At 43.2% G+C, this 27523-nt stretch overlaps 2 protein-coding genes across 4 annotated transcripts in view; both read left to right on the top strand.

Annotated features, from left to right (window-relative positions):
- The window catches only part of LOC125723083 (cytohesin-2-like), a 341447-nt gene that overhangs the window by 72379 nt on the left and 241545 nt on the right, over positions 1–27523 (top strand). The window lies entirely within an intron of this gene.
- The window catches only part of LOC125723059 (uncharacterized), a 54887-nt gene continuing 45108 nt past the window's right edge, over positions 17745–27523 (top strand). The window contains exons 1-3 of one of the 3 annotated variants that reach the window (XM_048999492.1): positions 17745–18349; positions 19603–20985; positions 21687–21786. In XM_048999492.1, the coding sequence (XP_048855449.1) occupies positions 18238–18349; positions 19603–20348 (858 nt within the window). In that variant the 5' untranslated portion in view covers positions 17745–18237 and the 3' untranslated portion in view covers positions 20349–20985; positions 21687–21786. Of the gene's footprint in view, positions 18350–19602; positions 20986–21454; positions 21787–27523 lie in introns of those variants that run through there. The other 2 variants (XM_048999491.1, XM_048999493.1) reach the window with 2 other exon arrangements.

Genomic DNA, 27523 nt, shown 5'->3' with positions numbered 1-27523 from the left:
TAATACTGGCCTCAGTTTCTCCAGTTTACAGTGTGGAATACCCAGTCCAGCAGAGAGCAGCTTCACTTCTGAATCCTGTAGGTCATTGTCACTCAGGTCCAGCTCTCTCAGATGTGAGTGGTTTGATCTGAGAGCTGAAGCCAGCGCCTCACAGCATTCCTCTGTGAGTTCACACCGGTTCACCTTTAGGAAAATGAAAGACTTTTAAGATTCAAGGTTCTTTATTTGTGACATGCGTAGTTATACAGGTACAACATGCAGTGAAATGTATCCTGAACTGCTCTTTTAACTGTGCAACATTAGAATAATTAAATTTTAAAACCACTTTTTGCATTGGTGCACTGTATATTACATCACAGTGAGCCGTTACATTCATCACAGAAGAGATTCTTTTAAACAATGAATTTATTGTACAGCTTTTAAGTGGCACATTAACACTCACCTCAGTTTTGACGAACATTATATTTTGTTAAACTCTGCATATTTATATTTAAAATTGCAACACAACCATCACTTTTCTTTGTCTATTAGCTGCTAACCAACACAGTGCTAACCATGACAGTTTGGTGTAAGATCAGTGGGTAACGCCTGAGTGAGGGTATCCATTTTACCATAAACGATGCTGAAAAATGGGCTGAGGAGGGATGTTGAATATCAAGAGCAGTTCTGTTAAAAGGATACAGCGACTGAATAGAGGGGAACATTACTGATATTAAAGGTAAGTTAAGGATTTTGACAGGCGTAGCCTAAGTGTCAATGTACTAGCTAATCAGCAAACATCAAAATATTCTTTGCAGCGTGAATAACTAACGTTAGTCAACAAGTCAACAAGCTTGATTTATTTTCTGAGTTTACAATTTTCTGAGACAAGCACTATTATCCTGAGATAGGCTGAAAATGCTGGATACATATTACTAAACATATATGGTACATTACAGAGTTAATCAATGGGGTATGAATATATTTTAGGTCCAAGCAGAGTCAGGTACTTCACCTCCAATGGATCATGGGTTTTCACATTGAAAATAAAAATCTCCAGCCCCACTGTGAGGAATTATAGCAGGAGGCAGCTTGGTTATATGAAACATCCTCACTACTGTAAATCCATGATTCTGCAAAAGTGTGTTTTCTAAATTTGAACTTAGCTTCTAAGTGTCCCGGTTACAAGGAAATCAAGGGAAAGACAAACCTTGATCACATTCTCGTCTTTGATAAGATGTACATCCTGGTTCACAACAATATGCCACACTAGCATCAAAGAATTTTGTGGAATTCATCCCACCTCAGCCTCGTTTTCATTTTGAAAATGGTGACCTCTGCGAAATAAGCTAATAGCCCCCCCAATTCAGTGCCAGAACGTTGGAGTTCACCCCAGTGAGCGAGAGGGTTACCTCCCTTCCCCTTCGAGTTGGGGGAGGGGGTCTGACTGTTTATGCGTATGCACCGAACACCAGCTCAGAGTACCTGGCCTGCTTCGAGACCTGGGAGGGGGGCTGGGAGGTGCCCCCCATGGGGACTGCATTGTCCTGCTGGGAGACATTAACGCTGATGTGCGTAGCGACAGTGAAACCTGGAAGGGTGTGATTGGGAGGAACGGCCTGGCCGATCTGAATCCCTGTGCTGCCCACAGTGTGTCCATAACGAACAGCATGGTGGAACATAAGTGCTCCTGTGACCGGAGCACCCTGGGCCGCAGGTCGATGGCCGATGGCCGTCTGATGGGACTGGTAATTTGCTACTTTTAATATCTCTCCTTAAATGTTTCATCCCATCCATCCATTTTCCAAACCGCTTATCCTATTGGGTCGCGGGGGGTCCGGAGCCTATCCCGGAATCAATGGGCACGAGGCAGGGAACAACCCAGGATGGGGGGCCAGCCCATCGCAGGGCACACTCACACACCATGCTCTCACACATGCACACCTACGGGCAATTTAGCAACTCCAATTAGCCTCAGCATGTTTTTGGACTGTGGGGGGAAACCGGAGTACCCGGAGGAAACCCCACGACGACATGGGGAGAACATGCAAACTCCACACACATGTGACCCAGGCGGAGACTCGAACCCGGGTCCCAGAGGTGTGAGGCAACAGTGCTAACCACTGCACCACCATGCCGCCTAAATGTTTCATGTTTTTTTAATTAAATTTTTTATTGTCATATTTAGTCCTACGATTTTACTTTGTGCATTAAGCATTTTATTTTTTATCATCTTTTCTGGAAAGCACTTTGAATGACCTTCTTGTATGAAGATGTGCTATACAAATAAACTTGACTGAAACCGACATAAAATATTCATTCTCTACTCACTTCAGCTTCTCCAGTTTACAGCTGGGATCCTCCAGTACAACAGAGAGCAGCTTCACTCCTGAGTCTCCTGGGTGATTGTAGCTCAGATCCAGCTTTCTAAGGTTTGACTTCAGAGCTGAAGTCAGAGAAGAACAGCCTCTCTGTGTGACTCTACAGCCTGACAGCCTATAGAAAGGAAACCACAAAATTTCAGACAAAATACAGGCAGCAGCGACCTGTCAAAACACCAGTGCTGACGTTGCCAGTGACTGGCCTGGACCCACCAGAGCAAACAGCCCTTCAGCACCCCCCCCCCCCCCACCCCCCCCCTTCCCCCATCCCAGGTCTCCCTGTTGCTGATAAAAAGCTGCCATTCGGGGGTAATATTCTGCACTTGGGTTTGCCTGAGTGCCTCTGTTCCTGCAGCTGCCACACACTGTTCACTGAAGCTCACCTTTTAGCGTCACTGACTGTAATAACAGACATAAATGATTGGCTTCTAAATTAGACCATACAGTGAGAGCGACCCACTGCATCAGACAACTGGACTCTCTCATCCCAAGTCCTGCCAGAGGAAGAGCACTGAGGACAGAAAAATGATAGCAAACAACATTCAGCATTAGACTCTAAAACCGTCTGTAATGTCTGTGTTTATCCAGTGGACCATAAACTAAAATAAGCTTTCCTATTTCAGTTTCTTTTAGATGTTATAAAGTAATAAATAAACAATCATAATAATTAAACCATGTATTACTGACTATCAGACAACTTCAACAAGTTACCAAATGGATGCAAAATCAAAGATATTAATTTGCGCCTGGCACTAACCATGTACTCCTTCACAGTACTAAGCCATAGAAAGGTCCCCAATGAAACCCCTTGGTACAGTGAAATCTGAGAATGTGTTTGTGGTCAGTATCATAGCCTCAGACAACAAACCAACGCTGTAGCGCGTCACTGTGTTTACATGTGGGAGGGGTTCCAGTTACATAATGGGCTCGTTCTAATGACGGAGCTCGACAAACCTAAAAAATAAATGCTGGTGTTATGAAAAACTATGTCATATAGCTATATTTGAGATTTATTATAGCCAAACACATCTCGGAGCTCCGAGGAACCTCCTTCTCCTTACATTTGGGGAAGATGGTGGCGCAGGAGGTAGTGCTATCGTTTAGCAACCAGAGAGTTGCAGGTTCGAGCCCTGGTTTCTCCTGACCCCATCAAAGTGTCCTTGAGCAAGACACTGAACCCCAAATTGCTCCCGGCGTGCAAGTTGGCGCCTTGCATGGCAGCCTCCGCCCCCGGTGTGTGGATGGGTGAATGTGAGGCATGAATTGTAAAGCGCTTTCAGTTCTCATAAAAGTAGAAAAGCACATTTACCATGTGTGTTTTGGATTTGGATTGTATTGGTGTGTAGTCAATCGCTCATGTACATGCTCAATCGCAGTAACATTTTCACAGGAATTTGGGAGATTGAAATGCTAATTCTATGGGGGTGTAGTCAGTGGGAAAGGTGTGTATGTAGGACATGTCCCCCCCCCCCCCCCCCCTTCGTGGTGTTAGATATTCTGTTTCCCCCACTGTGTGTTAAGTAGTGGGTTTGCTTTTGCATGTTTAATAAAAGATTGTACTACACTGCTTGTCCTGGCATATTGTCTGTGGTTTGAGGGGAGGTTAATCTGTGTGTGTGACCGTGAGTGACGCGACATGTGTGCTACAGTATACATCCAGTATGTAACTGTATAAAGTAAAACTGTGTAATATTAAATGCAAATGGAATATTGTAATATGAAGCATTGCAGTAAGAGGACAATATTACAGTACAGGGCACATTGTTGGATTACATACCTGTTGGCTCTATGAAACGTTTGATGATTGTGGACATGGTTGTTGTCCCATCATTCGGCCGACTACCCTCAGCCATTGTAAGGCCATGATTGAAGGCCTAATTATATATATATACAGTACTGTGCAAAATTCTTAGGCAGGCAAAGAAAATGATGTTTAGATTATCCTCCTGTTGGTGTAAAACTATGATATGATGCCTGTCAAAGTGTGTCAGCTTCGCCATTTCAGAACCTCTGCTAAAATCATCCTAGTATTTGCAGCGACCGTCCAGTGCAGCCATGTATTTTTTGACTTGGCCACTAACACACCTCATACAGCTAGTCAATCTCATACTGACTTTTTAAACCAATATATTTATATATTTAATTGAGCTGTTGGGGAAATTTAACAAAATCATGGAACGACTGAGCTGCCCCTGAGGAGAAGTTTGGGAACTGAAGCGGTGTTCATCTAGCCATCCAACTAGATATCAGTAACTTTTTAGAAAACAGAAGAAATTATTACTAGTTTTTATTGTGTTACTCTTAATTTGCACCCGTTCTAATATTAAATTGTATTTTTTGTTCTAAGCCAAAGTGCACTTGCTACCCAGATAAACAGCTTTAAACATTTCTTTGGACTGCCTAAGACTTTTGCACAGTACTGAACTGTATATGGTAATGCTAAATTGATAACTCCTATCAGTGTTGTGTTTTTGGTAAATATGCTAAATTTGCTGATGCTGTCTTCTCAGTTGCCCCTTTGTCCGCCTTACTTACTGTTGCTATGCCTGCTATGTGCTCACTCTGCGTGCCTTAATTATATTATGGGGTTTTATTATTAATTTATTCATAATCATTGTTATTTTTTCAACCTCTGTGTGGCCATAATATTTTGGGTTTTATAGTTACAGTCATGTGGATTAATCTATTTTCTCTGTGTTTTACCATGAAGAACAAGGTGTGACAGGGGATGATTTTGTGAACATTGGGGAGCAAGATGTTTACCTTTTGTTCCCCAAAAACCTCAGACTGAGGAAATCCCTAATTTCCATTTTAAAACTAAAGGCAGGTAAACTGTCTGTTTGATAGCAAGCTCTGTGTTTTTTGTGGTTTCACAGACATGCTGCTGTCAGGTCATGGTTACAGAATATATCATATTTAGTTTCATGATCTTTCCCTCAATCAGTCTGGAGTGGAAGCAGAAGACTTCCTAAAAAATAAGCAGGGAAATCAGCGGCAACACCTGAACAAAAGAGATTCAGTGTAAGTATCACACAGTCCTGGAAATAGAAACTAAAGTGGACAGAGCTGTTAGAACACAGACAGTGCAGGTGGAAGTAGAATCAGCAGAATAAGTGGTTCTCACATCAGAAATACTGCTACCATTCATTCTGCTCATTCTATGTCCACCTGCACTCCTCTCTATTCTAACGTTTTTGGTGCAAAACTGATATCTTTTTTTTATCTACACGTCTCCACCAGGCTGTTGTAAGATCATCCCTGGGTGCATCAAAAATGTGGACCACTGCCTGCAAGGGAGCGGAAATTGACTGGAACCCTGTCATAAGCAAAATCTGTACCTCATAAAATTGTTTAAAATCAATATTTCTAATCAAATTGTTTAATTTCTCTATTTTACTTTTTTACCACTTAAAGCACAATAAGGGCTTAAAATTTCAATTCACAAGGTAAAACACCAAATAAAGTGTTTTAACAGAATATTTTATGTAATTTCAAGGTCACAGTAGAGTTGCCCTGCAGCCTAGTCGGCAAAGAGTAGGAAATTCGGGAAAAACCCTTAAAAATGCTCCGAAACAGGAGGGAGGACCTCCGAAGGTCAGGAAAGGTAATACGTACTGTACATAGGGAACCTGCAAGCAAGTTAAAATTACTCAATCCCTTACAATCAAATTAAATCATGAATGTAATGTCCGGAATACAGACCTAGTCAGCCAAGGCTGAATAATGTTCCTGTTCATGTTCTGCTTCACTTTCCTGGCTTCTCATGTCGTGGCAAAACTTCATTTCTACTGATTCCATTGTCTAGAAGAGAGAAGGACTTCAGCTTCACTCCAACGGTATGTAGCTTATCTGTATTTATACCATATCATTGTGTAATATATATAGTCATACATTTCATAATTTAGCTTCTAAAATATTGTGCAATCACCAGCCCAATTGATATTTTTGCCATCTTAATCCTCTCAGGATCAGTACAGTATATGTGCAAACATATTTTATGTGTTTACAGACGTGTAAGACTGCTGAAAAAAGGTGGGAGAACAGTGGCCCTTGGAGGTAAAATGTGTTTTTACATTTTCCCAGTCCTGCTGCATGATTCACTGTACTGCAGTGTCAGGTTTCCCATTGCCCAGCACACCTAATTTGGCTAAAGAACTTGATGATGTTACGATGATCAGTGTGTTGGCCAGTGAAACTGACAATGTGCTGAATTTTGGGAAATTTTTAAATTTATTATAAACACAATATATTAATCTGCACAATGTAGCAAAACAGTCTGAAACGTAACTGAGATACAGAGGTTATACACTGATCAGCCATAACAGCATATCAGCTGTTTGCCGAAATCATCATTATTAAAACAATAAAAGGCTTGAACTACTTCAGTTGTGTGTAATGAATCTAAAATATATGAAAGTCTAATGTTTATCAGTACATTACAGAAAATAATGAACTTTTTCACAATATGCTAATTTTTTGAGAAGGACCTGTACAGTATATAATGCTATATATTAGGGTTCCCCAATTCCAGTCCTGGAGAATCAGTTTGCAAGGACCTGTCAAATATGCCTACTAAACCTGGCAATTGGCTGGTGAGCTGAATAAGGTGTTTGAGTATTAAAATCTGGGTGCAGACTAGGCCTGCAGGACTGGAACTGGGGAATCGTGGGGAATTGAAAGTTACCATCACCAAAAATAACTTTTATTTTAAAGTTTCATAATGAAATTAATTTGCTCATCAGGATGTTCTGTTTGGCAAAGTATTCCAGTACTTGGGTTTTAAATTATCCATCTTTAATCTTTGTCACCAGATGCACAGTAATCATCCCGCTAAAGCAGAACTACACTGTCATCGTATTAAAGGGGTGAGTCTGCACACAGCATCGGTTGCTCCAGCATCCACAGTGTCATTCTCCCAAGTTACTATACAGCAATTAACAATCACTGACAGCCGCTAGTAATTAAATGCCTAATAACCATCATGTAGTGATTGAAAGTGATTCAGTCTCAGCCATGGCAAATGTAATCTTATGCATAGCTATTTAACAACAATGGTATTCCCAGATTGAGGTGAGTACGAGGACAATCTTTTCATAGCTATTTCCTAGCATGGAGTATGGCGTAAGAGGCAAGTTTATGCATGCAGACAATTGCATATTTCAACTGATATGGGAATGCCACTTTGGGGCCAATGACATGCTGACCTCAGTAAAATTCCAGAAGATATTTTTCAGCCTGGATACTTCTCTCCTGTGTAGTAGTTCTCCGCTTAACAGCAACAAGAACTTAACATACATGATGGTACATAAATGTGATCTGCTGATTTCAGATCTGTAAGCATAAATTACCTTTGTTGTATTCCCTGGCCTTCAGGCTAATTGGAGTTGCTAAATTGCCCGTAGGAGTGCATGTGTGAGTGAATGGTGTGTGAGTGTGCCCTGTGATGGGCTGGCCCCCCATCCTGGGTTGTTCCCTGCCTCGTGCCCATTGTTTCCGGGATAGGCTCTGGACCCCCTGCGACCCTGTAGGATAAATGGTTTGGAAAATGGATGGATGGATAGATGGATTATTAGCACATCATGGAATAGTTAAAGATGGACAATATACACTAGGGGCCAAAAATGTGGATATTAAGTAGCATTTCTGGCATTGTGTTTTAAAAATTATTACACAAATATTGGCAGTAATGTTTCAAAACAATGAAAGAATGTTACACATATTATACATTAGTCAATTAAATAAATAACTGGTGTAACAGTTCATAAAATCTTTTAAAATTGCAAGTGTTTCCACAATTTTGGTCATCAGTGTATATATCAGTTAACATATCAGTATTGGCTGATCGTCATTACAAATCACGATATCAGCATCGGTCGGGTGTGTCAGTCAGGCTAATATTACCGGCTGATGTTAAAACAAGTTTTAAAGTCCGTCATACATTTTCTGTATTTGCTTGTCCCATTCAGGGCTCTGTTAATTCATCATTTCATCTGGGCTGCAGATTGATGTTACATCTTCCACAGAATAAAAAAATTATGTACAGTGAGGGAAATAATTATTTTACCCCCTGCTGAATTCTTACAGTACGTTGACCCATGAATGAGAAAATGAGAAGTCTGTAATTTCACGGGTAGTTTTTAACAGCAAAAGATAAACAATCAACAAAACAAGCAAGAAGATAATCATCATGTATAAGTTACAAAGCAATTTGTCATTTATCTAGGGAAATAAGTATTTGATCCCTTGTAACACAGGCTTTAGTACTTGGCAGAGTAACTATTGTCGGCAAGCACAGCTGTCAGAGTCTCTTGTAGTTGGTCACCAGGTTTGCACACAGCTCAGCAGGAATTCTCATCCACTGCTCTTTGCAGATCTCTGAAATCTTTAAGGATGTTAGGTTGCCGCTCTCTGGTTTTCTATGGGATTAAGGTCCAGAGACTGGCTACTCCGTGACCGTAATGTGCTTCTTCTTGAACTGCTCCTTTGTTATCTTAGCCATATGTTTAGGGTTATTGTCTTGCTGGAAGACCCTCCTGCATTTTCAAGGCCCTGGCTGAAGGAAGGATGTACTCATCCAAGATTTTATGGTACATGGCCCTGTCCATCTTTCCTTCGATGTGGTACAGCCATCCTGTATCCATGGCAGAAAAACACCCCCAAAGCATAATGCTTCCACCTCCATGTTTGGCAGCAGGGATGCTGCTCCTGGGGTAATAGTCAGCATTCTTTTCCCTCCAATCACGGTGAGTAGAGTTAAAGCCAAAAAGCTTGATTTTGGTCTCATTTGACCACATTTTTCTAAGCCTCACTGCAATTATTCCTTTAAATCAGAGCTAGATAAGATTTTAACGACTCTGAGCTATTAGTTTAGTTCTCCCCAAGCGAGCTTGATGGGCCGAATGGCCTCCTCTCGTTTGTATAGTTCTTATGTTCTTATGTTCTTATGTATAATGACAGACAGACAATATGTAAATCAATTTTGAAGTCAGCCTATGGCTGGGCAATATTGTACAATAGTAAAGTTTTTTTCATAGGAAATGATATTGATAATTATCACGATATAATTTTATTCTACATTTTTACTTAAAATTCACATAATTGCGTTTAAAAAGGCAACGTGAAAATTGAGAAACGTGGAAATTGAATTGACTGCAAACTTAAATCTAAATTTAATAAATCATATATATGATATTTGAATGATGTGTGAATGTGCCCTGCGATGGGCTGGCCCCCCATCCTGGGTTGTTCCCTGCCTCGTGCCCATTGCTTCCGGGATAGGCTCCGGACCTCCCGCAACCCAGTAGGATAAGTGATTTGGAAAATGGATGGATGGATGGATGGATATATATGATATTTGATGTATACACAGGCCTATAGAGGACTCAGACGTCAATCCCTCGCACAGGCCTATAGAGGACTCAGATGTCGGTCCCTCACACGGGCCTATAAAGGACTCAGACGTCAGCCCCCCACACAGGCCTATAGAGGACTCAGACATCGGCCCCTCACACGGGCCTATAGAGGACTCAGACGTCAGCCCCTCACACAGGCCTATAGAGGACTCAGACGTCGGCCCCCCACACAGGCCTATAGAGGACTCAGATGTCGGCCCCTCACACAGGCCTATAAAGGACTCAGACGTCAGCCCCCCACACAGGCCTATAGAGGACTCAGACGTCGGCCCCTCACACGGGCCTATAGGGGACTCAGACGTCGGTCCCCTCACACAGGCCTATAGAGGACTCAGACTTCAGCCCCTCACACAGGCCTATAGAGGACTCAGACTTCAGCCCCTCGCACAGGCCTATAAAGGACTCAGACGTCAGCCCCTCACACGGGCCTATAGAGGACTCAGACGTCAGCCCCCACACAGGCCTATAGAGGACTCAGACTTCAGCCCCTCGCACAGGCCTATAAAGGACTCAGACGTCAGCCCCTCACACAGGCCTATAGAGGACTCAGACGTCAGCCCCTCACACGGGCCTATAGAGGACTCAGACGTCAGCCCCCACACAGGCCTATAGAGGACTCAGACGTCAGCCCCCCACACAGGCCTATAGAGGACTCAGACGTCAGCCCCTCACACGGGCCTATAGAGGACTCAGACGTCAGCCCCCCACACAGGCCTATAGAGGACTCAGACGTCAGCCCCCCACACTGGCCTATAGAGGACTCAGACGTCAGCCCCCCACACAGGCCTATAGAGGACTCAGACGTCGGCCCCCCACACAGGCCTATAGAGGACTCAGACGTCAGCCCCCCACACAGGCCTATAGAGGACTCGGATGTCATTCCGCTGGATGCATTAGAGAACCAGAGCGTACCTCTGGCAGATACGTGGTGGCTGTGTGGTCAGGAGGGAGGATTGAGGCCTCCTCTCCCCAATAATTGTGGAGGCCTCTGCACTAGGGGGATGTTAGCTAGCCAGGTGGATATTTACTCTGACAAACAGCCCTCTAGGTCCCACAGGTTTGTTACGAGCTGCGAAGATGATCCCAGTGTGTATATAGATGCCATATGCCAGCCGAGGGGCATTCCAGAGAAATGTAAGGTGAGAAGTGAGATAGCTGCAGGGTTTGAATCAATATTAATTTGGCCTACTGTTGACAAAAATGTGGAATGGAAAAATTATTTGTACTATAATCAGCAGAGGTTTATCAACTATACTCAGGAGGCACTCGCATCTCTGGGGGAGCAGCTTCAGGCCACCAGTCTGATGGCATGACAGAACAGGGTGGCCCTGGATTGGCTCCTGGCAGAAAAAGGGGGAGTGTGTGTGCTGTTCGGGGATCAGTGCTGTACATTTATTCCCAACAATACAGCCCTGGATGTTTCATTTACTGAGGGTATGAGAAAGTTGCAGGGGTTACAGGATGAGATGGCGAGAAATTCGGGACAACATGACGGGTTGTTTGACTGGTGCTATAATATGTGGGGTAGTTGGCAGTAAGCCCTTATGAAAGCACTGTGTGTGCGTGCTGTGTTCATTCTTGCTTTACTACTAATCTTTTTTTGTGTACTTCCTCTTGTTCGCTCCCTAGTGGGAAGAGCGCTGTCTCAGCAGGCGACTATAGCTGCAATGTTTAGAGTGGTGGGAGGACCGTTTGGAGCGGCAACCTCCTGGACCAACACGGAAACGGATGGCGACATAGACACCTTGGATACGCTCCTGCCCATAGCTGAAGTTCGGCCGTACCGCCTGTGAATACTCCATGTTGGAAACGCTGCAGCCTGCCTGCCGCCCACGACACCTGGGACTTTCCTGCTCATGACAGAGTGCCTGTTATAGTAATCTACAGTGTTATCAGTTAACCTTTCAGTTATCTTTGCATTAGCCGTATATGTTTATGTAATGAGCTTGTGGTAGGTGATGTACTCCTGGTAGATTATGTATTCCTGATAATATATGCAATGTATCCTGGGGAGTTCATTGCTGTTGGTTGATTCTGAGTGTTGATAGTTTGTGAGCCATGTCAGCCATGGACCCCGAAGAGGGGCCGCGCCTGTGGCGGGCTGGGAGTGGAATTTCCCTAGATCTTAGGGTTTTAGCCCTCCCTCCTAGGCTGGATGGACAGAATTGTGTGTGGGACTCTTTAGAATCCCAAAGGGGGGAAATATATGGGATATTATTTAGCACTATACAATGTAGAATATAATCATTACGGTATTATTAAAAAGCATGCCAAATACCCGTGATGTAATCATTACAATGTAATCATTATAATGTAATCAACACAATGTAATCAATTGAGTATGTATTTGCACCTTGTATTAGCCTCAAACTTTCTGTTAGCTACTTTATGTTAGCCCTGAATGCATGAATATCCACTTTTATTAGTGTTATGCCTCATCATTATGTTGAATGACAAATATATTATCAACCCTCTAATTAGACAATGTGCAACAGGTTGAAGCTGCCAAGGTTTGCTACTGAAGGAAGGTATTCGCCCGAGTTCCCCAAAAGTTCACGACTGAGCATTTTTAAAAAACCAAGTGGAGATGGTCGCACCACCATTACGTTCGGCTAAGAGACCAAACAGTAAAAGAATTGATGGACAAACTTATCACCTAGGGGTGTGGATTGATGTAAAAAACAATGATTGTGAATGGTTGAAGGAATGATGATGCTTAAGTGACGAGATATTGTTAAATGATAAGAACTTGTATAAAAATAGGTATAAAACAGTACTGGACACACTTTAAGTGTCCGGCCTTGGTTGTAACTTGTTTGCAATAAAGACTGAATTTGGATCTACACCAGCGGCTTCTGACTTCTGATTTAGCAGGGAATGAAAAACCACAAAACTAACATTTTGCCTTTTTCCCCATCTGTAACTGTTATTATGTTATTATCATTTAGAACTGAATATCCATACTCCCTTTTAATCTCATGCATCTTTTTTTATCATTCCCCAGACTTTACTAATGTCAGTTTCCCGTCCTACTGAATTACAGAAGGACCTCCAAAACTCCCTCTTTGCTCATTTAACTACCCTCCTTACGTTAGCCTGCAACTTTTTGTACTCAATCAAATTCTGAAAGTTGTGAGTACTTTTTAACATTGTAAAAGCTTTGTTTTGAGACTTAAGTGCAGTATCACATTCCTTTGTTTACTATGAGATCTTTGGTTAGTCTGCTTTGCTGCATCATGGTTAGATTTCTTTTGTCCGACAAAAACCTACAAGACGATCGTGACACATCGTGCAGCACGTGCAGAGAGCAAGTAAGATCGTGCAGCACCTTTCAGCCGGCGTAACTGTAAATGTCGCTACTATGTGCCCCTGGCTTATTTTGTAAATGTCTCGTAAATGTTCTTGTTTGTTTTGTTAATCTTAATGGTCACTGGTCAGCTATTACTTCTGTTGTAATTTAACACTAGATTTACCGAGTTTTTATTCTCTGCTGAGAGTCCCAAGGTGTTTGTCACCCCTGCTGTGATTTTCGCAGGTCTTCAGCCCCATCCTCCTCCTGCTTTTGTTGTGCAAACACACCCATTACCTGTGAGGCCTGGAGCATTTGCATTTTTTACTCAGAGTAGCTCAAATCCAAGGCAGGCTAAACCTCTGTGTGTGACATGGAAACCTTCACAAAAGTCTGCCATATCTATACCAAATATCCCACACGCTGACTGACCTGCAAATATGAAAGACGCACATTCACAAAATATATGGAAACACAAGTCTGTGTTATTTATAAAACAAATTGAGTGAAAACAGAATGAAAAGTTGCTAATAGAATGAAATGAATAAAATGAAAACATGCTAACACTTCAGTCTCCAATGCATGTTTGTATATAAATGTCATAAGCTGAGTGAAGTCATGGTCCATGGTTTTTGACATGCTCATACACATACAGAATAAAATGTCATTTCATTTTCATTGGCCATCACTGAATTATAACACCAAAAGTGAATTTTGTTTTTGTGTGATCTCTCCAGCTTTGCATGTTTGGCTGTTCATGTAAAAATTGATGTATCCGTGCCTCAGTTCCAGGTTCATCTCTTCGTCATCTTTCTGCCTTTTGTCTCAGTGGTTACTGTCCCACACAGTCTGTCTATCTTTCAAAGTCTGTGTTTGCAGCGTTTGAAAACCCAGTGACCATCATCCCTGTATTTGGCAATGGAGTTCCTTGGCTAGAAGAATCGGAAACAATCTTCTTTTTCCTTTCCACCCTGTAGATGCTTTGTACAGAACGTAGGCATTCACCGCCACCAAGTCCAGCATGTTGTAAAACACAGCTACTGGCCACTTGCTTGTTGCTGCTCGTACTGAATACATGCGCGCCATTCTAAACACTGACGTGGAGAATTCCTCTCCCTGTGCAGTGTCCTTTGCCAATGGAGGAAGTTCACGGCAAACGTTATTCACCATGCCCAGTAAAGTGAAGCAGTCTGTGTGACAGTGACAGTGAGGTGAAGAAATTGTCCATTGTGACATTTCTCCCGTCATCCAGAAATGACTCCATCAGACTCATGACCACGTTCTCTGCCAGCCTTCACCAAGAACTGTGCTGAAAGTTTCACTCCAGGAGAACACATGAACATAGATGTACAGCTGTTCTCGACCAAGGTTCATTGTCCATGCAGTATATTTACATTTACATTTACAGGATTTGGCAGACGCCCTTAGCCAGAGCGACTTACATAAGTGCTTTGAGACTCTGCAATGAATTTCCGATGCTAGCTCAATAAGGACCCCAGCTACGAATACTATCTCTGAGAACGCCATTGAGTAGTGCAGAATTTTTATTTTATTTTTTTAAAACACACACCAGAAAAAGAGTCGAGTAAGAATATAGAAGTTCTACGTCAGGTATTTCTGAAAAAGAAAAGTTTTGAGTCGTCGCTTGAAGACATTCAAGGATTCAGCTGTTCGGACATCTAGGGGGAGTTCATTCCATCAATTAGGTGCCAGGACAGAGAAGAGCCGAGATGCGTGTCTTCCTTGTGCCTTGAGGGGAGGTGGGACCAGTCGAGCAGTGCTGGAGGATCGGAGAGATCGTGGTGCAGAGCGGGGTGTGATGAGGTCCTTTAGGTAGGATGGTGCCAGAGAATTTTTGGCTTTGTATGCGAGCATCAGTGTTTTGAATCTGATGCGTGCAGCTACAGGAAGCCAGTGGAGGGAGCGCAGCAAAGGAGTGGTGTGGGAGAACTTGGGAAGGATGAAAACAAGACGAGCAGCTGCATTCTGAATCAGTTGGAGGGGACGGATGGCGCTCAGTGGTAAACCCGCTAGAAGCGAGTTGCAGTAGTCAAGGCGTGAGATGACGAGGGACTGGACGAGTATCTGGGTAGCCTGGGTGGAAAGAAATGGACGTATCCTCCTGATGTTAAAGAGGAGAAACCGACAAGAGCGAGAAAGACTGGTGATATGTGAGGAAAATGACAACCGATCATCTATGGTAACTCCAAGGTTTCTAGCAGAAACCGAAGGACGGATCAGGGAGTTGTCAAAGGAGATCGCAAGGTCCTGGAGGGGGGATGAGTCAGCCGGGATGTAAAGCAACTCAGTTTTACTAGTTTTGAGTTTTAGCTGGTGAGTGGTCATCCAAGATGAGATGTCTGCCAAGCATGTAGAGATCTTAGTGGAGACATGAGTGTCTGAGGGAGGGAAGGAGAGGATGAGTTGAGTGTCATCGGCATAGCAGTGGTAGGAGAAGCCATGTGAGGATATAACTTCGCCAAGAGATTTAGTGTAGAGGGAGAATAGGAGAGGGCCAAGAACCGAGCCCTGAGGGACACCGGTGGAAAGACAACGTGGAGTAGATGTGGATCCATTCCATGTCACTTGGTATATCGCATCCAAGCCGGACAAATTTGGGATCAAGTTCTGGATGGCCACGGATTTGGAGACCAAATACGTCTGCAACGTGTCCCCTAACTTGGGAAAGGACCTCAGTCACCAGAAAAGGGAGAGGCTGGCAGAGAACATGGTCATGAGTCTGATGGAGCCATTTCTGGATGACAGGAGAAATGTCACAACGGACAATTTCTTCACCTCACTGGCACTGTCACACAGACTGCTTCAGCGCAAAACAACACTACTGAGCACAGGGAATAAAGTTTGGTATGAACTTCCTCCAATTTCAAAGGACACTGCACAGCAAGAGGAATTCTCCGCGTCAGTGCTTAGAAGTGGCAGTGTCTCCTTGACAATTTATGCACCTAAAAAAACAAGATTGTGTGTGTTCTGAGTTCCTTGGACCAAGATGTGGCGATCTGTGAAGGCAGAAAGAGGAAACCCAACACGATAACAGACTATAACCACATGAAGGTATGTGAATGTGTGTATAATTTTACATCAGTGCTACAATGTTTTCTGATATGTACTATACAGGCCTATATAGAAAGAAGGTAGAAAAAAAGCAAATACACTCATGACTCTCTCTCTCTCTGCTGTTATAGTGTGGTGTAAATGTGTTGGACCAAATGGCGCGCATGTATTCCGTAAGAGCAGCAACATGCAGGTGGCCAGTAGCTGTATTTTACAACATGCTGGACCTGGTGGTGGCAAATTCCTACGTTCTGTACAAGGCATGTACAGGGTGGGAAGGCAAAAGAAGATTATTTTTGAGTCATCTAGCCAAGGAACTCCATTGCCAATTTATGCCACAAAAGGCTATGGGGACAGAGGAAGGCTGCTGCTGTGCCAGGACTTGTATGGACAACTCAGTGTCAGGTACAGGAGAACTGCAACAGAAACCGCAGCAGGTTTACCAGTGCAAAGTGTTACAAATTCACTTGCGCCAAATGCAGGGATGATGGTCACTGGGTCTGCAAACACTGCAAAGTTTGAAACACTCAATTTTTTTTATAAATAAAACAGACTTGTGCTTCCATATATTTTGTGAATGTGTGTCTTTCATATTTGCAGGTCAGTCAGCATGTGGGATATTTGGTATAGATATGGCAGACTTTTGTGAAGGTTTCCATGTCACACACTGAGGTTTAGCCTCCCTTGGATTTTAGCTGCTCTGAGTAAAAAAATGCAAATGTGCCAGGCCTCACAGGTAATGAGTGTGTTTGCACAACAAAAGCAGGAGGACAATGGCCCAAGAAACTCTCAGCAGGGATGCTAGTAGGTGTTAGGCCCAGGGAATTTACGCAAATTTGCGTAGATTTGGCAGTTCTAGTGTTAAAGCTTCAATAACAAAAATAATAAAAAAAAACCTCTCAGCCGGCTGCACAAACTGGAACTGCCTCCGTGACACAACTTTGCCCTTATTGGCTGAACAATTTTAGCATGACGTTTGTATCTCTGGAAGTTCCGATGCGTTATCTGCTATTTCTCCCGAAAAGCCTGTAAAGAAGTAAAGTTTCAATAAATGCTCTAATAGTACACATAAGTTAATCGTTTATTTATTGTTAGTTACTGTAATGTTGCGCTGCTTTATGTGTTTAATCGACTAGTCTGTGAAGAAGGCATTCAAGTAAGAATTGCATTGTATTCTGTGCATGACAATAAAAACTTTGAATCCTTGAAATAAATGTATTTCATCTTTTTCCTGGCAGCTATCTTTTCACTGCTAGCAGTTTGGATCAGGAGTTGGTTATTGTAGAAGAAGTAATGTGCATGCAGGTGATATTTGTATAGATGTATCTACACCCTTCTGGCAGTGCGGCCATCTCAGTCAGGTCTCGCACTACGAGGAGTAGAAGTTGTCTAGTTTGGCTGCTGTCAGTTTATATTACAAGTTTATATTACAGTTTATATTACAGTTTATATTATTATATTACACTCCTGCAGCCGCCGGCAGATGGCGCTCCCCCTCACGTCAGCTGGAGTCAGACCGAAGTGAAGTCGAACGCACCCAATGGCTCCTCCCCATTCCCAATTATCAAAAAACCCACTAATTGAATGGGTCGCGTAATTATCGCTATGAATTCTGGGAGTCTGTGCAACTTCAAGACCGCAGCTCTCGTGTTACTTATAACAAGGAAGGAATATTATTCTATATTTTTAATGGCGACCGAATGATTGATTGATATAATGTAGTGTTTCATTCTATATCCTGTTTTGATAAGATATCGACATTTCGTAAACATTCGATATACAGTTAAACCATAATTGGTCCGTCTTGTTTCTTTGTCACCCAGAAACTTCACAACTGTGTTGTGAGCGGATTTTCAGCGCTTATATGTTTTTAAACTTGTCTTAAAAATTTGTGGTACTTCTACGTTTCTGCGCTTTTGTAAATGTAGATCGTATGTTTCGTCATTTGATTAAAGCGTTTGAAGACTTTGCAGCGCTCTGACACCAATCGGCCACCGTAGCTTAGCAACCGAATCATAACAATTCTTTTCCGTTTAGAGTTTTCATTTGAACATTTAAAGCAGCTCAGACTTGCAGTTTATCAGCAAGAGAGAAGACGCGAAAGATGTCCATCGTGAAAACCACCGTGAATCTCCAGAGGATTGACTGGCTGCTGCCGAAAGGTGCAGTCAGTGTGCGGATCGCCCCGGAATACATCCCCGGTCCAGTTGGCCGAGGTAAGGATGGCAAAATGATGCCCAGACTAACTCAGCACTTAAAGAGTTAAAGTCAGAATATGCTTGACTAGTCTTCTTGAATCTTCTGTTCTATTATCTTGTTTTAGAAGTACATGTCTAAATAATAAAGTAGTTCACCTTTAGCTTTAATATACGGGAGTCTTTTTACATGTCTACTGCATTATATTATATTTAAACATCAGAGAAAATCATCATGAAGTGGTAAAGTAACAGCTGAATATGTCCATTATAATATACGGTGTTTCCCCGAAAATAAGACAGGGTCTTATATTAATTTTTGCTCCAAATGACGCGTTACGGCTTATATTAAGGTAGTATTTTCCCAAGTATAACATGCTACAGTATATTTACCGGTATTCATGAAAAAAATCCACATTTATTCAAACACAGACATCATGTCATCTTCTAACAGTATCTTTCCATGTAAACAATTTGACGGTGAATTTATTCATGAACAAAATTCTGCTGTATACTGTATATGTTTATTCAAATATAGTCGTAATGTCATGTTCTTCTGGAACATCATCGTAAATCTCCAAGTTCCAAATTCCGTCCTGAATATCTCGCAACTCAATTTCCTGTAGAACCAGTGTCCCCAATCTCTCATGTTTAGCAATAACTCTGTCCTTAAATGAGCGCCTCTTGTCCATGTAGCCTTCTCGTAGTACAACCGCATCTCATTCTAGTTACCATACAATCCATGGGACAATAACTAGGGCTTATATTACGAGCTTCTTGAAAAATCATGTTAGGGCTTATTTGCGGGGAAACGCGGTAGTAATCAGAAAAAGCATAAATCTTAGTTTGGTACCTTGAGAGTGAATAAATAATGCAACTTATGGAAAGTGTAAGATAAGTAAAGGATTTGACTTAATAGTCAGTTGTTGATGCCAGCATTTGGATTGAGTGGGCTGCTATATTTGATGCACATGAACCTTTCCAGTGTTGTTTTTCGCTGTTGTTCTGCGTATCAGGGAATCTGTGCACAAGCTGGCTTGTTTTTATAGGTCAGGTTCCCCTGCTGAAACGCAGACGGCCCAAGTCAAGACCAGCGCATAAGTTTCCCAAGCGTGTGTTTCCTGTATCCAATAAAGACTGCAGAATTTTTCTTAGTGTGCAATACCGACTGCCAAGTGTGATATCTGTGATGGTTGTGATGTAGTGTTGTTGTACAGTGACATAATGTTTCATTTAAATTAAATATGCTGTCCCCTGTCTTTATAATCCCAAAGGACAAACCAGTTCCAGTGATGCTGGCCGTCGGAAGAAGTGCCGCACCGGGCCGCCGGCAGCCAGCTCCCTGACCACGTCTGCCTCTCCTGGATCTGCTGCCATCCCGGTGGCAACCAGCAGGGGTCAGCAGGGCACAGGCCGCCGTAGAAAAACGGCGGGAGGCCGGTCAGGGCGAAGAAGGAGGTATGACCAACAGAAGGGGTTAGAGCCTAAGCCCAGCTCACCAACCTTCTCCTCCTCTTCATTTTTATTTCCGTCTTCAGCCCCCTCCCCTTTTGTTTCATCCCCATTTCTTTTTATGGGCTCCTCTGTTTTATCCCCACACTTACTCACACCTGTTAGCCCAGCTCCACATCCATATTCAGCTCCAGGCCTGGTTCATCTGACCCATCTGCTTCAGGCTCCAGCACAGGCTGTAGCCGCCTCATCTCACCTGGAAAAATTCTATTGGTTGTATAACTATTATGTAACAAAGTACTCTAAAATGACCTATGACGCCAAGTGCTTTACTGAGTACTGGTGTCAGGAGTTTTGGAACAGACATTTAAATGAAATTAACTTAGCTAAACAGGGGAAGAATGAGGATAATGAGGGTACTCATTCAACCAAGAGGCGTAGGATTGATGAAGATGAGTTCATCTTTCCTATTGATGCACTGGAGCAGCTAAGTACCATGCCCAGGGCTCAGGAGATGGGTGTGGAAATGGGCTATCAGTCAGATGCACATAGCTACATTTCCCTGTAGATTCAGCACATAATTACACAAGAGTTGTCATACATACTTAGGATAAGATAAAATACCATGTAGTTCTATAGCATAAGGTACTATAGGATAAGATTAAGATAGGATAAGGTTAAGATTGTATATAATAAGATAGGACAAGTTAAGATAGTCTTAACTTGTATGCCATTTTATGTTTTACAAAGACATGATAAATTACCATAAGTTTAGGATAAGATTATATAAGATAACATAGTATAAGAATAAGATAAGAAAGATAGGATAAGATAACATAGAATAAAATTAAGATAGGATAGGTTACGGTAAGCTTAAGATTGTATAACATAGGATTAGATTAATTATAAATAAAGCAGTCCTCCTTAGAGGGGGGGTGGTGGAGGGAATATTTAAAAAATAAAAATAGGGTTAGTTAACATAAGGTAAAGATAAGATTGTATAACATAGGATTAGATTAATTATAAATAAAGCAGTCCTCCTTAGAGGGGGGGTGGTGGAGGGAATATTTAAGAAATAAAAATAGGATTAATTAAGATAAGATTGTATAACATAGGATTAGATTAATTATAAATAAAGCAGTCCTCCTCAGAGGGGGGGTGGTGGAGGGAATATTTAAGAAATAAAAATAGGATTAATTCAGAAGGTTAAGATAAGATTGTATAACATAGGATTAGATTAATTGTAAATAAAGCAGTCCTCCTCAGAGGGGGGGTGGTGGAGGGAATATTTAAGAAATAAAAATAAGATTAATTAAGATAAGGTTAAGATAAGATTGTATAACATAGGATTAGATTAATTGTAAATAAAGCAGTCCTCCTTAGAGGGGGGGGTGGCGGAGGGAATATTTAAGAAATAAAAATAGGATCAGTTAACATAAGGTTAAGATAAGATTGTATAACATAGGATTAGATTAATTATAAATAAAGCAGTCCTCCTCAGAGGGGGGGTGGTGGAGGGAATATTTAAGAAATAAAAATAGGATCAGTTAACATAAGGTTAAGATAAGATTGTATAACATAGGATTAGATTAATTATAAATAAAGCAGTCCTCCTTAGAGGGGGGGTGGTGGAGGGAATATTTAAGAAATAAAAATAAGATTAATTAAGATAAGGTTAAGATAAGATTGTATAACATAGGATTAGATTAATTGTAAATAAAGCAGTCCTCCTTAGAGGGGGGGTGGTGGAGGGAATATTTAAGAAATAAAAATAGGATTAATTCAGAAGGTTAAGATAAGATTGTATAACATAGGATTAGATTAATTATAAATAAAGCAGTCCTCCTCAGAGGGGGGTGGTGGAGGGAATATTTTAAGAAATAAAAATAGGATCAGTTAACATAAGGTTAAGATAAGATTGTATAACATAGGGCTACAGTGAAGAAATCAAAAATTTCAAGGCAGCATGAAGGTAACGCACAATCAGGGATGTGCAATTTCTGAGGCATGTATTCAAAAAAAGTATTTTAATTGTGATTCATATTTGACTTAGTTCATGAAATAAAATGTTTTTTTCTACAGATCAGTGTTTTTGTATTTTGTAAAATACGAGAAATACTGTATGCATGGTAATGTCAGGTGTGCAAAATGTTTGTGCTAACAAAGGACACAGAGCCCCTAGAAGGGCACAGAGCCAGGCTGAGCACCACAGCGCTATCCAGCCCATGGCTGCCGATGGTCACATTCCACTAGAACCCCCCAACACTAACTCCCCAGGGAACTTCCAAGCAGCAGAGCAGATTCCAACAACCGAGGATCAAAGGAAAAGAAAAGATACTGGCAGGAAGAAGATGATCTTGTGGCCAAAGGTTAAAAATGTAGAAGTTTGGAGAACAAATGTGTTACAAATGAAATATTATTTGAAATGTGCTACAGCTTAATCATTCTATCATACATCTATCCATCCATTTTCCAAACCGCTAATCCTACTGCGTCGCGGGGGGTCCGGAGCCTATCCCGGAAGCAATGGGCACAAGGCAGGGAACAACCCAGGATGGGGGGCCAGCCCATCGCAGGGCACACTCACACACCATTCACACCTACAGGCAATTTTTTAGCAACTCCAATTAGCCTCAGCATGTTTTTGGACTGTGGGGGGAAACCGGCGTACCCGGAGGAAACCCCACGACGACATGGGGAGAACATGCAAACTCCACACACATGTAACCCAGGCGGAGACTCGAACCTGGGTCCCAGAGGTGTGAGGCAACAGTGCTAACCACTGCACCACCATGCCGGCCCAAAAATTTAAACAAATTCATTTAAAAAAACTTTAATCTCAGAGCCAATTGCCATGTGCCCACAAATATTTCATTTATTATTGTTTATGATTATAAATGCCGAATACATTCCTGGAGCCTTCGATTTAGCATACACAGTGCCCTCTACAGGATTCTGTCGAAACAGCATCTCTCAACCTCGTTCACAAGATTTGTGTCTTTTTCACAAAACGTTTTTCTTTGTAAATCCCAAAATCTTCCTATAAATGTATGTATGAATGCTTCTCGTCTTTTTCAGTCACACGAAGCCTTTATAAATGAGCTCCCCGATTAATCTGTTTACATGAAAACATCTTAATTGCGTTAAGGCATGTAAACGTAGCCACCTAACGAAAGGTAACCACGTGACTTAGCAGACTGCATGTTCCTCATCTCCTCTGTATGGACCATAGAGCTGTGTATCGGAGAGTCTGACAACACGCTACGTTTCAAGATACAGGCATTACAATTCAGATCGCTGCTCTATTTTGCCATTCTTTTTAAAAAATCTGCTTTTAGGAAAACATGGCACATTATAGAGAGCACACCACCAAATGGATGAAATCTGAGTAAAAACATTTGATTTTTAACGCAATCAGAATAAAGGGGTCTGCATTTATCACTGTCCCTGTAACAATCCAGCATCGTAGCACTACAGCTATTTCGGATTCAGCCAACGAATAACGTTGCTAGTCAGCAGCCTTGTGCAAGCTACTGAAAATTACTAATTACCAATTACTGTATATAAAAGTAATTATAATAAGGGTGGGATTCGACCGTGTGTCTGCCTGGGGGGTCGCCGGCCAGGATCGCCAGCAGTTTGGACGTGTGGTTGGTGCGGCAATGTGCTGCATCAGCGTCTGCTCCCTCTGCCTGACCTGCCCTGTATAATTACATAATCAAGGAAAATAACAGTGGGCTAAAGGTTGCATAGTGATCACATTAACATCGCGTCGATGTTGAAATACATGGTGCAAACAAAAGTAGTGGAATTACACTGACGAGTTACTACCAACACTGCCAGGCAGCTAGGTTTGCTAATGCTAACGTTAGCAGCGCACCCATATGCTACTTCCTCTCGCAAGATAAGGCAGTGTTACTGTCACTGTGTAAATACAATGAGATCTCTTTGGAGCAAGCCTGTCGATACCATGTTAAGTGTAAAACCACAAGTAAAATACCTTAAAAATAATAGAAATATAGATGGTGCTGAACCATGGTGAACAGTGGAGTCATAACAGAGGCTGTGCGTTGTGTTCAGTCACCTTTCACTGTAAATCACACATGGCTTCACAATCTTTTGTGTCTGCTCTGAATCCCTCAGGGCTGGAGTGAAAACTCCATTCACACTAACATGGTGCCAAGTGGTATTGGGTAGACATGATTCTATCCTTTTTGGAAGTAATTTGTTTTACTGATTTAAATAAGTTTTAAAAAATTTCAAAATGTAAGGATAGCTCATTGTATCCAAAGGGATGTGCCAAGCTTGCAGTGTTGATGTGCTGCCACCTTCTGGGAAAACGATGAACTGATTTTCAGATTAAGAACATGTATGGTTTTCTGGTATCATTTGAGAACCGTTCATGCTGCGAACCTATGCTTATGGGTTAGGGTTAAGCTTGGGTCTAGAGCTCAGGGTACTTCCAGGCTTGGAGGCCAAGGGTAAGGTCTCTCTTTCCCCATGTAAGCATTTAATGATGATCCAGCACCAGGGCTTGGGTAAGTCACCACGAGTTGGGAGCCTCATTCCCCAGGTAAAGGATGAACGATGTCCATCCAGCCCGGGGATTCTGGTGAACCTCTCCTTACGCTGGAAGCCTCCTCCCTCAGGTAAGGGTTTAAGAATCTCGCGGTACTTCCATTGAGCCTTGGGGTTCTGGAGAAAAATCCCAGGGCCATCCAACTGTAGCAGTGTGGAATTTTGCGGGTAGGACTTGTTGATTATTTCCGGTAAGTGTGTGTGGGGACCCCTAGTGTGTGGAGGCGTCATTGGCGTTTCCCGGTCCGGTAACTCCCCTTCCACACCGCAGTGGTCTGCCGTGGTACGCTGGCATGCTGGCTGAGGTTCACACTTATTCTGTGTCTTGGTGGGAGGTTTTGCTGTTTTAATTAGCGTTAATCCTCTGCTTGATTTAAATGGCTAATGGTAATATTTTATATTGCAGTGTTTCTCTTGTGTCTGTGTTGCAGCTCCAGTGGTTGCAAGTTATTCTGGTGACTAGGCCTATAGCTACTTGTCAGTTGCTTTACTTGATGTGTTTTAATTGTAGTTACGGTTGTTGCCAGGATTACAGTTTCAGTTGCTCGTCAGCTTCAGTTTATGCCTCTTCCAGCAGGTTTGTCAGACAATAATAGTTTGAACCTGCACTGTGGCTGCTGTGTTTCCTACGTCAGTTTTTCTTTTCCGTCAGTCTTGTCTTGTCCTCAGCCGGTCCGATGTCGCCCAACAACTGCTGCTTGAAGCTCCTGATCCTCGGTGGGACATCGGCGATGTGCTGGGAGCCTTAGAACGCGCTAAGGATCGTCGCACCTTTTCCTGCATTTGGAGCTGTTTCATTCCCTAGTTCTGCAACTTAACAGACTTTGGGCCGCCCTTTCTTTCTGTTTGGGACTGATACAGAGGGACAGCCTGTATTCTGCTACTCATTGTTTGCACTCTTCATAGTTTTCAACACTCAGATTCTTGGTTAGATTGGGGTATTTTCTGGGAGACTGTGAGCAGTGGCTGCCTCGATTGATCTGGCTGACTAAGATTTGATTGGTCTGGGGTGGTGGTGTTCACACTTTCACCTTGTGCAGTATATTTGTGTGGGGATCAGTGTGGTGGAGCACAGGTGTGTGTGTGCGTGTGCGTGTGTGTGTGTGTGTGTGTGTGTGTGTATGTGTGTGTGTGTGTGTGTTAGTTTAAGGGACTCTATTCCCCCTTTTGATCAACTTCCCCGGACACCTGTCTCCTGCTTGAGTTTAGTCAGCCAGTGGCCAAAGGCTGGTTGCTGGTTTATTTTTTAAGGTTGTTGATGCTAAAGCGCTTGTCTTGTTTCTTTGTTTTATATTTTCAACAACCTGTTAATAGTACAAACACGTCTCTAGCTCCATTCGGTAAATGAACTTGTGTGCTCTTAATTTAGAGTAATTTTTCCTGTGGTGAAATACCCCAGGTGGCGTAGTCGTGTCCTTGTACTACTGACCGCTCTCTGCCACAAACACTTTACCCTAAACCTAAGCCTAATCCTAACCCTAACCATAGCCCCAAACGTCATGTCCTGCCACCTCCCTGACGTGGCTCTAATAAGCCATGCCTGCTGCTCGTTGGTCTCGCGTCTCGTTCCATCCCTCATGTTAAACACTCCCAGCTACCTCCAGTCTGTTCCCTTGTTATTCCTGTATAAGTGCTTCCTGGCCCTGTGTTCCCCATTGATGTGGTGCCCTCCATGTTGCTCGTTCCCTAGCCTCCCATCTTGATCCCAGTAAATCCCAGTTTATTGTCTGACAACACCTGCTCCCAGAGTCGTTCATCCTGGCACCCAACAGACTGAAGGAACTCGACAAGCCCCAGTAGGTTCCCCAGGTCCCTACAGCCGATCACTGCTGCTTGTGTCAAGCATACCTAATGTCGCTGGTTCAGGCCGCAGTACATCTTTCCCCAGAGAGAATGGCCCATCTCTGACGGAGGGCATAGCCGCCCTCTCCCCGGACTCCCAAGTGGAGGGTGTGACAGCTATAGCGGAGATCCTCAGGGCCCTCTGGAATGGAGTGAGTGTGCTGAACCCCGCAGAGGTGGGGTGCTCTGGAGAAAAGGAGCCCGCCTTCTCCATGTCGTTTGCCGTAGGGCGACCTGCGTCCTCATTGTCACTTGAAGTCTGACGATGATGCTTCTCTGGGATTTACTGTGATCCCCCTGTTCGCCAAAACATGCTCCCCAAAGCTCTCCAGCACAGAAGAACAGGCTTCACTCCTAGTTCTATGGTTGTCAGAGTGCTGGACCACAGTAGAGGTCGGACTTTGCTTCAACATGGTTTTATTGGAAGTCTGCACACAATACAGATGTTTCCTACCGTCCTTCGTTCCAATTAAATGTGGAAACGTTTTGTCAGCTGGCTGGACAAGACCCTACTGCCTCTTTTAATAGTACACATAGTAGTGAGCAGTGGTGACGTAATGGTTAGGGAAGCGCACTCGTGATTGAAAGACACTGCATCTACAGCATCTGGCCCAGGAGAGCCGGCCGTTGCAGTCGTTACATCCGCACTTAAGGCTCCCGGCCCAGAGAGGGCCGCTCAGGCCGCACCCACAGTGTCCAACACAGGTGAGGCCTTGGTTGCCTCTAGGCTTCTCATAGACTCTGACACGGTTTCCTGGTAACCAGCCGACACCTGCCACACTGCTCCATAATGTCAGGCCAGCGTCCACCTCGCTGTCCCCTGATGCCTGGCCAGCACCCACCTCAATGTCCCAAGACATCCAGCCGGCGCCCACCTCATCTCCTGACGGCCTGCTGGTGCCCACTTTCTATCCTGACGTCCCACCGGCACATGCCTGCAGGCTGCCACCAGCCCAGAGAAGATGGATCCAGAGGATGTCCTGCTGGAGTGCCCTGGGTCCTGCTACGTGGGTCCCTCCTTCATCCCAGACTCCGGTTACTCTGGTCCCAGTTTCTGGTCACCAGAATCAACAGGAGCCCAAGAAAGCGGCAGGCAGAATGTCTGTCTCCCAGAGAGGGTTTGCCAGTATCTGCTCTTGCCCTGTATGTCCCTTGTCATCTTCCTGTTCCTCTCCTGTTGTCTCCTTGCTGCCCTACTGCTCTGCGGTTCTCTCATCGCCCGCCAACTCCTCACGTCCTCCGGCCCTGCTGGCCCTCCCAGACCCTCTGGTCCTGTGATTCGGCAGAGTTCAGCCTCACCTGGAAAGGGGCCTAGGAGGGTCC

This window comes from Brienomyrus brachyistius, unplaced genomic scaffold, assembly GCF_023856365.1.
Source record: "Brienomyrus brachyistius isolate T26 unplaced genomic scaffold, BBRACH_0.4 scaffold45, whole genome shotgun sequence".
Classification (NCBI taxonomy): domain Eukaryota; kingdom Metazoa; phylum Chordata; class Actinopteri; order Osteoglossiformes; family Mormyridae; genus Brienomyrus; species Brienomyrus brachyistius.
Note: the sequence above shows the minus strand (reverse complement) of the source record. Positions and strands in the feature narration are given on the sequence as shown.